Below are 12,533 nucleotides of genomic sequence, written 5' to 3'. Positions count from 1 at the left end.
CTTGCGCCAAGCGAAAGTTTCATCATATTATTCGCGGTAAAATCCTCGGTCGGAGAATTAATGGCCGTTACGTCTTTTGTTTAGCCACGTGACTTTCTGAAAGGGAGGCTATTCGGAGATTAGGGAGGGTAGGACAATCGTTCGCCGGTAGAGGAAGGAAGGTTTTCCGCGTCGATATAATTTCCCATCGCGGGGAAAACGACTGTTTTATCTTAATGTCCGAATTATTCATCGACTATTCAATGTGGCAAAATTGGACGTCGCGTTTACAATTAAATTAAACGGATAAGTGAAAAACGCTCTCTCTCTCTCTCCTTTTAACTCTCTCTTGAAATTCCATAACATGACATTCTCTCGGCGCAGCAAGAAATCTCTTCGCGTGCAACTAATGACGTTTGCCCTTTCCTTTCTCGAGGCTTGGAAAACTCGGTAACCACGACCGTTCTCTTCCGAAGAACTCTAATTTCTCGGATTTGGGGTGTCACCGCTTCATACGCGCGACGGCGCATTTACTGACCGCGAGTAGTACATGGAAAAGGTCGTGACCGGGAAATAAAATAACCGAGGGCTGTTTCTTCTCTCCTCATCCCGACCTGTCAACCGTAACTCCACAGACATTCTACTCAAGGTCGTGACTCGGTCTGACCGGAACGGAGGGAAAAAACATCCCGTAGACATATTCGGAATTGAAGTTAAATGTTATTAAAACGCTGCAGATGACGTTTCGAAGTCGACGAGAGAAACGAAATCCTTAATTTCACGTTTGCGCGAAGTACGATTTATCAACTCAGCACTTTATCACATACGGTTTTACAGTATTTTATTGTTAATAAATGATCCCGCATTCTTTGCTTGTATTTCCGATTTACAATTATAATCAACGTAAATTATTAATGGTAATATAAAATTAATTTTAAATTATTACGATGTATAATAAAATAATAAAGCCATTTATTCTGCCTCCAAAATCGGATATACAAACGAAATAAATATTGAACAAAAATTGGCATCAATAGCTAAAGGTAATAATATTAATGACAAACCTCGAAGGAAGCGAAGTGTGATGAAATTTTGTAAAATGTTAGCGTAAATTCCTCCGCGTAAAATCTGTGCCGAAATGATACCGAATCGAGAATCTTTTTCTATATTAATCCTGCAATCGTTGAACTTGAAAGGTCAATAAGAAGAATCTTGATATATATATGTATATATTATATAGACTATCAATCCTACCTTATGTTAAAAATACAACAGTTATTTTAATTTCACTATATTGAAGCTTGAGAAAGCACTTATGAAAAGTTATTCACAATCAAATACGACTCAATCAGAGAAACACATATTAACACGATATCGATCCGATAATTAAATATTAAGAATATTAAAAACCGACTAAATTTTTTAATTTCCCAATGGAAATTGTAAATATTGCACCGATACATTTACTTCACGTCGCGATATGTATATTATTCATTGGCTCGAGATAATAATTTGATCACGGACAAGTACGCGACGTGCAAGAGTATCAAAACAATCGGCAAAATCACTTTGTATCTATCGCCAACCGTCGTCGCCTACTAATTAATGAGAAACACATTTGGTGATCCAGAAGTCGGGACAAATGTTCTCGAAATATTTCAGATATTGAATGGTCAAAACATCAAATTATTAGGTTATCAGGACGTTTCAAAAATATCGTTCGTAGCCTTCGATTATTGAGTGAGTTAACGTGCGATTATTAGTTAATATAGCTTTTTCGATCGATTCGTACTTTCATATAGCATTATTGAACATCTAGCTACGACAATAACCAGAAGCTAACTATAAGGTGGACGCAGTTGTCGCGATAAAGTTTGCTACTCTACTTCTTTTCATATCTTTTATATTTTGAAATTCTATCAAAATTTCTAATATCAATAAAAACTAATTAAAAGATTATAGAAGATAGAAGTTTCTTGTTTTATTCACGTATTTATCTAGTAATTTTAATTTAATATTTGTTTATTTAATATTTAATACTTGCTTATACTATAATAACATTTGCCTACTCTATATGCAGTTAGGTAATTTGCACAATTAATATATTATTTATTAATATTAAAAATTAAGAAAGATTAAATACAAGTTTATCATTGAAATAATCGAATATTAAATAATTCTGAACTAAGTTCTGCCTTGTCTAAAAAGTCTAAAAAGGAGACAATAGTAACGCTATTGTACAATAGTAAACTATTTTTCACGTAAAAAAAGGAACATACTGTATAGTGTTATGCGTTTATATTCTCCATTGAACTTACAAGTTACATAAAATTAGCAGAGTTAATGTAGAACCGAAATTTCGATTCGGAAATATTCTTTCTCGTTCCGAAAGATGCTGTTAGTCGATGGCATTCATGGGAAAAATAATTTCATTCGTATTGAAAATTCGATCCTGATGACCTAATAAAATAACATCAGGCGGCTCGTCAAGACACAAAATCAGAAAATGATCCTCGCGCGAAGTTTAGTATATTTCGTGACAGAATCATCGTATACACCGTGAAACTATGTCGCATATTTTGCTGAAATGTTATTACATGCGCGTACAGTTCGTCGAGATAATCATGTCACTCGTAATAAACACCGGAATATTCTTCCAACCATAAACGCAATAATTATTACAATATTTAAAGTGATAACGTATTTAGTGGACACTACGCGACGTCGTGTGTAGAGAATGATTATTATTATTAATTATAATATCATCGAAAAATACCACAACGTCACGTTTATCTCAATATCGCAATTATAAATAAAATCGAACGCGGCGAAACAATTAAAATATGTTATCGCGTCTGGTACGCATGGGAAAATACTGCCTATAACCTACATCTAACCGTGAAACAAACTTCTCGTAATGATAAAGAATCCCGAATACCACAAAGGAGAACGAAACACTAAAATACAGATCTAATTTCGGGAATCCGAAGAGAATGTAAACCGACCCGCTCCACCTCGGTTCTGTAATTTTCAAGAACTCGCGCCGTTTCCGAGAGCGGGGCGCCCTACAAGCCTCGCTCACGTCATCGATAACGTCCTAACATCCTTCGAATCCGGCAAGGCGAACACGTACGAAACACGACGAAGAACGAGAGCCGTCGGGCGCGCACACCACGATGCACCACTCTCTCGCGCGCTTCTCACCCCCTGGAGCCCTGGAGCCGGAGCTATCCATCTTATACACACGCGTCTCTGAAGAGGTTTTATTCCGCGCCGCCGTTCCCCCAACTCCCCGTCTCTTCCTCCCGCGCGATAACGCCCGGCCTTACACAACTGATTGTAAGCGAGGGATGTCGCACCCTATTCGAAATTTCCTCCTGCGTTTCGCGCCGGATCATCCGAGACAACTTAAATCTTCGACACCTTCCTCGCGAGTTCACCTCGATGCCCATCGGCCGCTCCCGGGCAGAAGCGTTTCTACTTCGCGCCCGCGCTTCGTCCTCCGCGATTACCCATCCGACCTGCCAGGCTGGCTCGCGCGAGCGAGCGATTCGCTCATAGGCGTTCGATCCCGCCGCGACTATTCCCTTTTTCCATGCGCAATTTATTTTTGCGAGGTGTAACGTCCAAATGGACGAATCCACTCTGCAATCAAAATGAAAAACAACAATCGGCCCAAACTGTTGCGTTAATTCCCGGAACCCTATAGAAAACCTATACGCGGGTTTCTGCACAATGTAATTTGATAGTGATATGTTTGAAAACCGATGGGAACACGCGCGCACGCCTGCTGTGTTTTTATTTGGAGATTAAATAGTGCCAAGGAGGATGACCGATGTACAAACTTATCACTCGTAAATGATTTTAAAAGAATAATTATACACGAACTCGACTGTCGTTCTTTCGCGGGGAGAAACTGTCCATTGTAATTTTAAATCAGGAAGAATGACGAATGCAACGCCGGAGGAAACGCCGGTTATGAGACGCTTCTATGATAGGTCTCATATTTACATATTTGTAAATCGCCTCGTTTAAATCTGAGCCCGATTCTTAAGAACGATAGGATAATGACACTCGCTGATGCATATGTAAATTGAAATGATGTTCTTACATATAGACCGGGCCTTCGAGAGACTCTCTCGCTTTACCGTGCTGATCGAAGGGAGATTACGCTCTAGTTGCTACGTTACGTGCACAAACCGTGATTCTCCGACTGAGAATACAACGAATCGGCCGATCGAAATAGAGTTGCGATCCAGCCGAAATGGAAAGAGCTGAGTTACGAGTGTCAATTGGAAACATTCGCCGACCACGTTCGTCGGCACGATTAGGTGCTTGCAACGTAAGGAGACAAAATACACGTGAGAGAATATCGCGGCACAGAATGGAAGGGATTCACGCGAAAGGGCTCACATTGCAGATAAATTTCCGACAAAAATCGTTTATTACCTCCCTGTTTCCCGTCGATATCGCACTTTTATTTCCATACGCTCTGTGTGACTTTGCATATTCCGTCTTCTTCTCCGTTCTCTTCATTCAAGCGTCGTCTTTTTACATATCGGACCACCTCTGACTTCCTCACGGATCAGCCCAGGCCTCCCCTTTCCGACCTTTCCAGGTACCTCAAGAAAAGGGATATAAGGAAGGAGGCGAGAGTAGAGGCCTCGAACACTCACATCTCTCTTCTCGCACTCAACCGAACGAACTATCCACCTTCTTTGCCCGCGCCCTCCATTCTTTCCTTGACTGCATTTGTCCCTTATTAGATATTCCATTTTATTGAACGAAGCCTAGGAACCTGCCTGCTTGCTTGCCCGTCTACCTTCCTTCTTTTCCTTCCTTCCTGGCGTTTCCGCTCGCATCCTTTCGCTTTGCCGTCGGCTACACACGCGAGGATACGTCCCTCTCTTCCTGCGGGATCTTATCTACCCCGTCCTACCTTTTTCGAGCCGACCCTCCTCTTCCTCCTCCGCCCCTTTCTTCTCCTCGTCGACTATCCGTCAGAAACGCCTCCCCCTCTCTTTTTTGACGACGCGCCTCTCGTCCGCGACATCGTTTTATTCCGCGTCTCGAATTTCAAACGTTATTATTCACCCTTCCGCGAACCCCTTCGCGAATCTTAGATCTTCGTCGTCGACGTATTTCCGGTTAGGTGCTCGCTCGGCAACCATTCTTCTTTTTTCTCCTGCCTTTCGACTTTCGCGGTGTTACGTGGAGCTACAAGGTTGATTCTGCTTCTCGCTAGGGAAGCCGAGGGTAGGAGAATGAAACGACGACGGGGTGGCCGCGATGGACGAGGGAGGTTGGAGGGATGCGAGATAGACGGGAGCGCGGAAGGAATTCTCTCTGTACTTTCAAATGGGATCGAAACTGTATTTTGATGCAACGGTAGAAGCTAAATTTTATTCCCGCGGAATTCTATCGGGGAACAATAAGCTGCTGCATCAAATCGAACGGTATGTCCGTAACCTCGTAAATAGTCAAGTTTTTTTTTTTAAACTTCGACACAGTTCGACGGTTTGAGTTCGGTAATCGACGATATACGATCCCAGAAAAATCGCAAATTTTAACTCAAATTCGGTTATTTCGCGCTTAAAAATTATATTTATTACGGTAGCGCGCGTTTTTCTCGCGTTTACGTCTAGCTTCGATGAAGCTAGTCGCGTTAAACATTAAATACTAAATTAAATATGAAATAAGTAAATCATTTTAATACGCACATCCTCGCTCATATAATAAAACGCAAACAAACCGAACTAAATATGCTAACGAAATGAATTATTATCCTACGTAATAGCGTATTTCTCTGCAAAAGTTAAAGTACAGCGATAGTAATTATAATAACTGCTCCCGAAAATTTAATAATCTCAACGCGCGATAAATCCAGCGAGTTTGAGGCTCGCCGCCAGCTGCGGATTCACAAATTAATGCACTTTCGTCGTTCGACGCTACGTCACTTCCAATCGTAACTTTCCAAGCACGCTATTCCAATATTATTCTCCCTCGGGGTGATGACAATGAAAGAACAGGAAAAAAAAAAGAAAGAAGCGTAAGACTTCACGCGATCCTCGGAGCAATCGGTAACGAGACAGCGATCTCTCCATTCGGCCCCGATGTAACTCGCGTTCCTGAAATAACGAGGTTCGAGGGGACGTGCGGCCGTAGAAAAGTGGGTAATCTTCGTCATCGTCGTCGCGCGAATGTCGCCGCACGTACGTGGCGGAACGAGGGACACGCAGAGTCTCGTAATAATATCCGCCAGGGCAGGACCCGCAGGGCGCACCCTTTTCCTCGTGCTTCTTCTGATCCGGACAATCATCGTCTATCTCTGAGACACCATCCCGGGATAGACCCTACCGAGAACTTCCTTCGTGAATTCACGCGCTCGGCGACGAACCCAATCGCGCTTCAACATCTCTGCTCGCGCGTCTACAGCACGCTCGCACGATCATCGTTCAGGTACGGACGGTGGATCTCTCTCAGGGTTTGAGCTGTGATAACTTTTTGGGATTCTCACAGAGGGAAAGTAAGGAAACAAACTTAGAGGACGTTTAACGAAATCTTGTTACTCGAAATTCTCCTCGGGAAAAGAATGTTCCCGTTCTACACACAAAACAAACATATAACAGATAATATACTTTTAAAGTATAATGAAAATTAAGTTTCCGGCAAATGATTCTGTGTGAAAAATATCTTTGCGCGGTATATTTCGACGACACAAAATTCGAAAAGGCTACAGTTTCTATATTATATAATTCCACTCGATTTTATACGTTTTCGTCCCTGTTACCTTCATTTCCTTTTTCGTCCTGTTCCCCGTTGCGCCGTATCGACTTTCTCCTTCGTCTCGTCGTTTCTCTCTTTCTCACCCGCACGGCCGATTATGTCAGACGGAGTTAAGACCGCATTTGTTTATCTGATTCCACGTTATAACGGCAGGCAGCGAGACAGGCTACCGTAGGATGTCGTGGTGGTATCTCGTGTAACTAAGATTGAACGGGAGAAAGAGAGAAACGGGAATAGGCGCCGAAGGAGAGCACGGAGAAAGGACTACGGTGCGAAGGAGCGAGAGCAGGAGAGGAGAGACAGATCCGACGCGTTCCGTTCTGTCGCCGGAGGCGAAGACGGGCCCTCCTTCGAAGAGCAGTTTAGTTACGACGAATGGACCGAATGAATCACGCGGACCAATTAAGGATTACAGTAGGCGACGTTTCGCCAGCAGCACGGGCCTCGCTTCGGCATACGGTGCGAGAGATGCGAGAAACGAGAGGTGCCCCGAAGATGGAGCAAACGGGGTTCCTTCACGCCTGTTTAACCTTCGCTGCTGGTGCTTACATTTAATTGGGACTTCTAAATATATTTTCCGAATAGCACCTTCTACTTCATTCTGGGGGGGAGGAGGGAGAAGGAGAATTACGTCAAGTTGGGGGTTTCCCTGACGGCCGACGGTGACTGATGCAGATAATTTCGAAAGCGAAGCACGCGCATTAGTCATCGCAATGTGTCGAATAACGCGTATCGATCGGTAAACCACGAACTTCCAAGAAATCTCCGGATATAAAGTCCTCCATTGCGTTAAACGCGTCCTGTCTTACATATATCCACGGCCAGTAACGGCTGTTCTTTTATTTTATTTACTTATTTATTTATTTATTTATTATACAGGAAACCCCTCTTTTTTTTTAATAGATATGTGTTGCGAGTACAACCGCATACATACGTTTACACAGATACATTTAAAGTAAAAGCTAAGCTAAAATGTTAAAAAGACTAAATATAAACAAAATTTGAAAAGTTGCGTAAACCCTCCATGTATGATCAGTCGTCGATATTAACGCAGTATAATAATGATATCAATTAACCAAGAAAAGTGCAATAATCAGACACTATGCATAAAACGTATGAATTAAAGAAGACTCAACGGAGCGTATAAAAAAAATCATCTGGCCATCAATATTGCCAAAAACGAAGCCAGACAACAATATCAAGTATTTCAATGTGTACACAGTGTAAGTTTGATCGAACAAACCTCCTTTAAAGTGGAACAACTTTTGATACAGGTTCTAAATTACCGTCAAATTTTTGGTGTCATTTTTAAATGTAACGCAGATCAATTTGTAATTTTTTTTTTTCAATTACATTCTTAAAGGCAAATACATCCTTAAACAAATGCGAAACTCGCGATTATTCATAACGGTCATAAGACCGATAACAGAATAACGACAAAAATAATAGAACGTTTTCGAGCGAGTATAAAGTAAACCGATAACCGATCGTCGCGGTTATCACGGTTTCCGACGCGCCCGGCAACGAGCGCGTAACTTCGCGAAGTTTCTCACCGAAATCTCGATCTATAATAGTCGGATTACGTCGTGACGGGCAACGCGGCGCGCTCTCGCCGTTCCAAATTTTATTACGCGGCCGTTTTAGATAAGACGAAAACGGAATGGGGCGCATCGCGCGGGATTAACAGCGCGCTTTAATTTACCGGCCGCCACACGCGCTCACCTGCTAGTTGTAGAACCAATCTACCAAGTCGCACGTATATCTGAACCATCTACTAATTTATCTCCGACAGCGTGCACCACCCTCTCTCACCCACCCCCGAGCTACGTGTTACCACCTCTTATCCCTATCGTTAACGAGATCATAGACCGCACGTCACGAGCCTTGTACGTACCATCGATAGATTTCACGTGAGCACTTCCTCCTCTTCTTTCCCGGAGTGTCTTAAGCCTGTCATCGGCGTACGCTGCAGAATACACCGTAATTCCGATTTCGCACGCACACATATCGAGAGAGAGAGAGAGAGAGAGAGGCCGTCGCGTTTATTCGAAACGTTGGAACGCGCCCAACGAATCCATCCTACCTCGGCGAGATATCCAAGTGGGCGACCACCCGGATGTTCCTGAGCCGATGCCAAATTCGTTTCGAGGCTCGCGATTCAGCTCGCGCTCAGCTTCGCAGTGGCGATCGTTCGCAACCGTTCGTTAGTGACGGCGCGACTGCTGTACACAAAAAGGCGGACGAGAACGCGGCGCATCTAGAACGTCGCGATGCGCGTCTGGAAGCGCGTAACTTATTCATACCACGCTATATCCGTGGCGATCGTTGCGAAAATTCCCGGCTGTCACCGGCGAGCCGCTCTTTTTCGTCCCCATACCTGCGCGTGTGCCGTGTGTTATGGTCGATACGGTATAAGAGAACAGCTCGATCTCCGTCTATGAACGTTCGAGTAGGGCGCGCGCTTCCAAGGCTGTAACTCGCGCAACTATTTTCTCGCCGTAGTTCGGTCACCTTACAATCGCGACGTTACATCAGAACGTTGCGCAACCCCGACTTAGCCGTTAAATTGTCGCTGCGACGGCTACTTTCGTTAAATATCCTCGCTCCTTCCGCTGAGAAGTTTACGGAAGAGACAGAGCAGCCGGAGATCGCGTGAGCGCGACGGTGACGGCATTTGCGATAGAAACGCCGTAACCGCTAATTAAATAATGCGAAATGATGGAGAGACGGGAAGGAAGCGGTCTAATTTCCCATCGGATCGGCACGATCGTCGGCGGGCGAACGACCTTTTTCGTCCTCGAGCGACATGTGTATCTCGATTGTCTGAGAAAACATAATTTGATCGAAGATAAGGCACGAGTGAGATCGCTTCTATGAAATGCGAGGATCGCTCCGACGTCCAATTCGGGCTGCGAAATTGGCGCTCGGGACGGGTCGACGCACGGCCGAGGAGAAATTTACGTCGATGCGTTGCATAATCGGCGCAGTTAACCCTACTCTCATTCATGACCCGTGGAAGTCACGCGTTCGTACACCGCGAGGAACAGTCCATGACTAAGTGCTCGATCATGTGGACTCATTCGACACTCGATAATCGCGATAATACGACGCGAAGAAGGGCGCATGTCGGCATAGACCTATCGTACGAACCACCTGCAGCGTTTCTACTCTTATTCTTACACGAAGAGAGCGCGAGAGCCGTCGACGCTCAGTCTCACCCCTTCCCGGTGGTGCTACCGCCGGGGCAGAGGTCTTCCGCCTCACTTTCTCTCTCATCCCCTCTCCCTTGCTCGCGCAGGGGTGCAGAGTGCCGATTTAGGGGATGAAGCACGACGGCGCGCGCATACGTGTGTGCGATACCACACGCACGATCGCGCACAGAGGGAATCACAATGGGACGAGAGAGAGAGAGAGAGAGCGCAGGGCAAGCTGATGTCGGAGGGAAGGGGGACGACGAAGACGATGACGATGACGACGTCGACGTCGACGACGACACGACGACGACGACGGCGCAACATCGCCATGTTGAGCCACGCATGCGCTGCGTGGGAGTCAGAGCGGCGGACTCGGGTCGAACGAGGAGGTCGGAGTCAGTGCACTGCCAGCTCCGGAACCGCGAACGTCGATCTCGCGTGTCCCCCGGTGTCACCGTAGGTTCGTCGTCCGTGTCGCGTAGTACAGTCTGCGCCCTTGCCTCGAGGTGGGTGCAGTCGGGTGGACTCGGTCGACTGGCTCCGCCACCTCTACCGGCCGAACTCTGGCTCGAGCCGCGTGCTAGGTCGTTCCACCCCGAGTTCTCTACCGTGCAGTTCCGGTGTTTCCGACCGGCACTGACACACCGGTACAGTGCGTCCTTCGCTCGGAGCGAGCTCTCCGGATCTGGACCCGGTATTCGTACCGCGGTGTTTTCGTGTGAACGACCTGACTGACCCGCGGGAGATCAGTGGCGAGGAAGATGGTGATTTAAGAGTGTCGTGCAGTGCTCGTGTGCAATGGTAGAGGCAACCGTACGACCGATAGGCATAGAGGACCGTAGATGTACCAACCAGGTGGGTGTCCGGTAGCACGAAGAGCGCCCCTAACGATCGCTGCGCGTGTTTCGGGCACCCTCGCACGCAGTCCTCGTACCTGGCCGCGACCGGTCGCGTGCCCTTTCCGTCTCCCCACCACGCCCAGCGAACGGCCGCCGCAGCGAACTGGACCGACAGTCGCTGTGAACCGCATCGAATGACGGTCGATCCGAACGGTCGCGTCAGCGACCCACTGTCAGCGTGTGTTGATCGTGCCACTGTCGTTTCGGTCATCGGCCGCGTCAGGGGGTGGGGAGAGGTCGACGCGCATCGGTACACCGCGCGAGGGGATGAATCTGTCCCAGTCGGTGTGCTCTGACTCGATCAGTAGGGGGGAAAAAAATCATAGCTTCCATCCCCCCGAGCTTGCGTCCGCAACGCGCCATCCGCGATATTTTGTTTCAAAACCGTGACGGGCGAACGGCCGGCCGAGCTGGACGCGCGTTCGCGCTGCGCCGAAAAATCATCGTTTTATTTCCGCTTTCGCGCGGAATAACGTGTAACGAAGGGGAGAATGGCGCGCCTCGTCCCCCGTCGCTATTGATACGTTGGAATTGCGTCCCGGCACCCGTACCGTGATAGATTGCGATTTCCAGCTTTCAAGTTCACTTCGAACGACTTCGCGACACGACGAGCGCGCGTAATATCACCGTCCACTCGCCCGTCGGACGTAATTGAAGCCGAGCGTAATTTCGCGAGTCGAGGGACGTGCCGATCTCCCTCGTGTTCTTTCCAATCTTTTTCTAATCACCACACGATAATTAGGAACGCAAAAATCCGCGCGAATTCGATTAACGATGCGTGTGTTTCTCACTATGAACTATGCGAAAATTTGGCTCCGCGACGCTACTGTGCGCAGGGCACTCGGAGAGTGTATCGGGAGAAATAAGAGCAGCGATTGCGATAATTTCGAAAAATACGGGCATGAAAATGTAATATAGTTTGGCGAGTGTCACGAAAGCGTATCAAACGAAATATCGATTCCGAGAGCTCCGGGGCTGCCGATTTTAAAGCCCGCTGGACGCTGGGATATATAACGCTCGCGCCAAAAAAGGCTCCGCTCTGCTCGTAAATGTCGAGCAGATAAGTTCGTACGAATTGCTCGCCGGTGGTTATTTCGTCGCGTGAGTTGTACGCGCTACGTACACACGACAATGCTTTAAACCTCGCTTCAGGGTAGAGATTGATTACGACGGCTCTTAGGGGATAACGAAGGCACCGTTTTTCTCCTCCGTTCGCGGTTTTCAACGTCGTGGCAGCTTCTTACGCGCCATGTTCGTCGCGACGTAATTATTATGAAGAACTCACGCGAGCCTTTTCATAGATTAATCGGACTGTGATTCTTCAAGCCGCTCGTCGACGAGGAGAGAACCGTCGTCCGCGACCGAGAAATGGAAATTACCATTTATCTTCCGGCCGCATCGCAGCCGCGCGAGCGATAGCGCTTTTCGTGCCGCGCGATTATTAATTAGATTCCGATGCGTAAAATAAATTTTTCTGCAGGGTTTTATCGTTGATTAATCGAAACAGCCGAGCGAGCTTTTTTAGGCGAATTATCCAGTGTAAATATTGAAATTCATATAGGAAGAACTAACAGGGTAGGAATATTACAGCGAAATCGAAACAGGAAGTGGCTCCGATCAGTGCCTGGAAAACATCGGTCCCGCCGAGCATATTTTTCGTCACACCGTGGCCAAT

General features: G+C 46.5%; 1 protein-coding gene across 2 annotated transcripts in view; it reads left to right on the top strand.

The window, feature by feature from the left end:
* Nucleotides 1-10,217: 10,217 nt before the first annotated feature.
* LOC106750601 (teneurin-m) overlaps nt 10,218-12,533 on the top strand; it is a 233,186-nt gene continuing 230,870 nt past the window's right edge. For both annotated transcript variants that reach the window (XM_014631053.1, XM_014631051.1), the window contains exon 1: nt 10,218-10,814. In XM_014631053.1, coding sequence (XP_014486539.1) covers nt 10,802-10,814 — 13 coding nt within the window. In that variant the 5' untranslated portion in view covers nt 10,218-10,801. The remainder of the gene's footprint in view (nt 10,815-12,533) is intronic.

The sequence above is a fragment of the Dinoponera quadriceps genome, unplaced genomic scaffold (assembly GCF_001313825.1).
Source record: "Dinoponera quadriceps isolate SergipeBrazil2010 unplaced genomic scaffold, ASM131382v1 scaffold5050, whole genome shotgun sequence".
NCBI classification, from domain to species: domain Eukaryota; kingdom Metazoa; phylum Arthropoda; class Insecta; order Hymenoptera; family Formicidae; genus Dinoponera; species Dinoponera quadriceps.
Note: the sequence above shows the minus strand (reverse complement) of the source record. Positions and strands in the feature narration are given on the sequence as shown.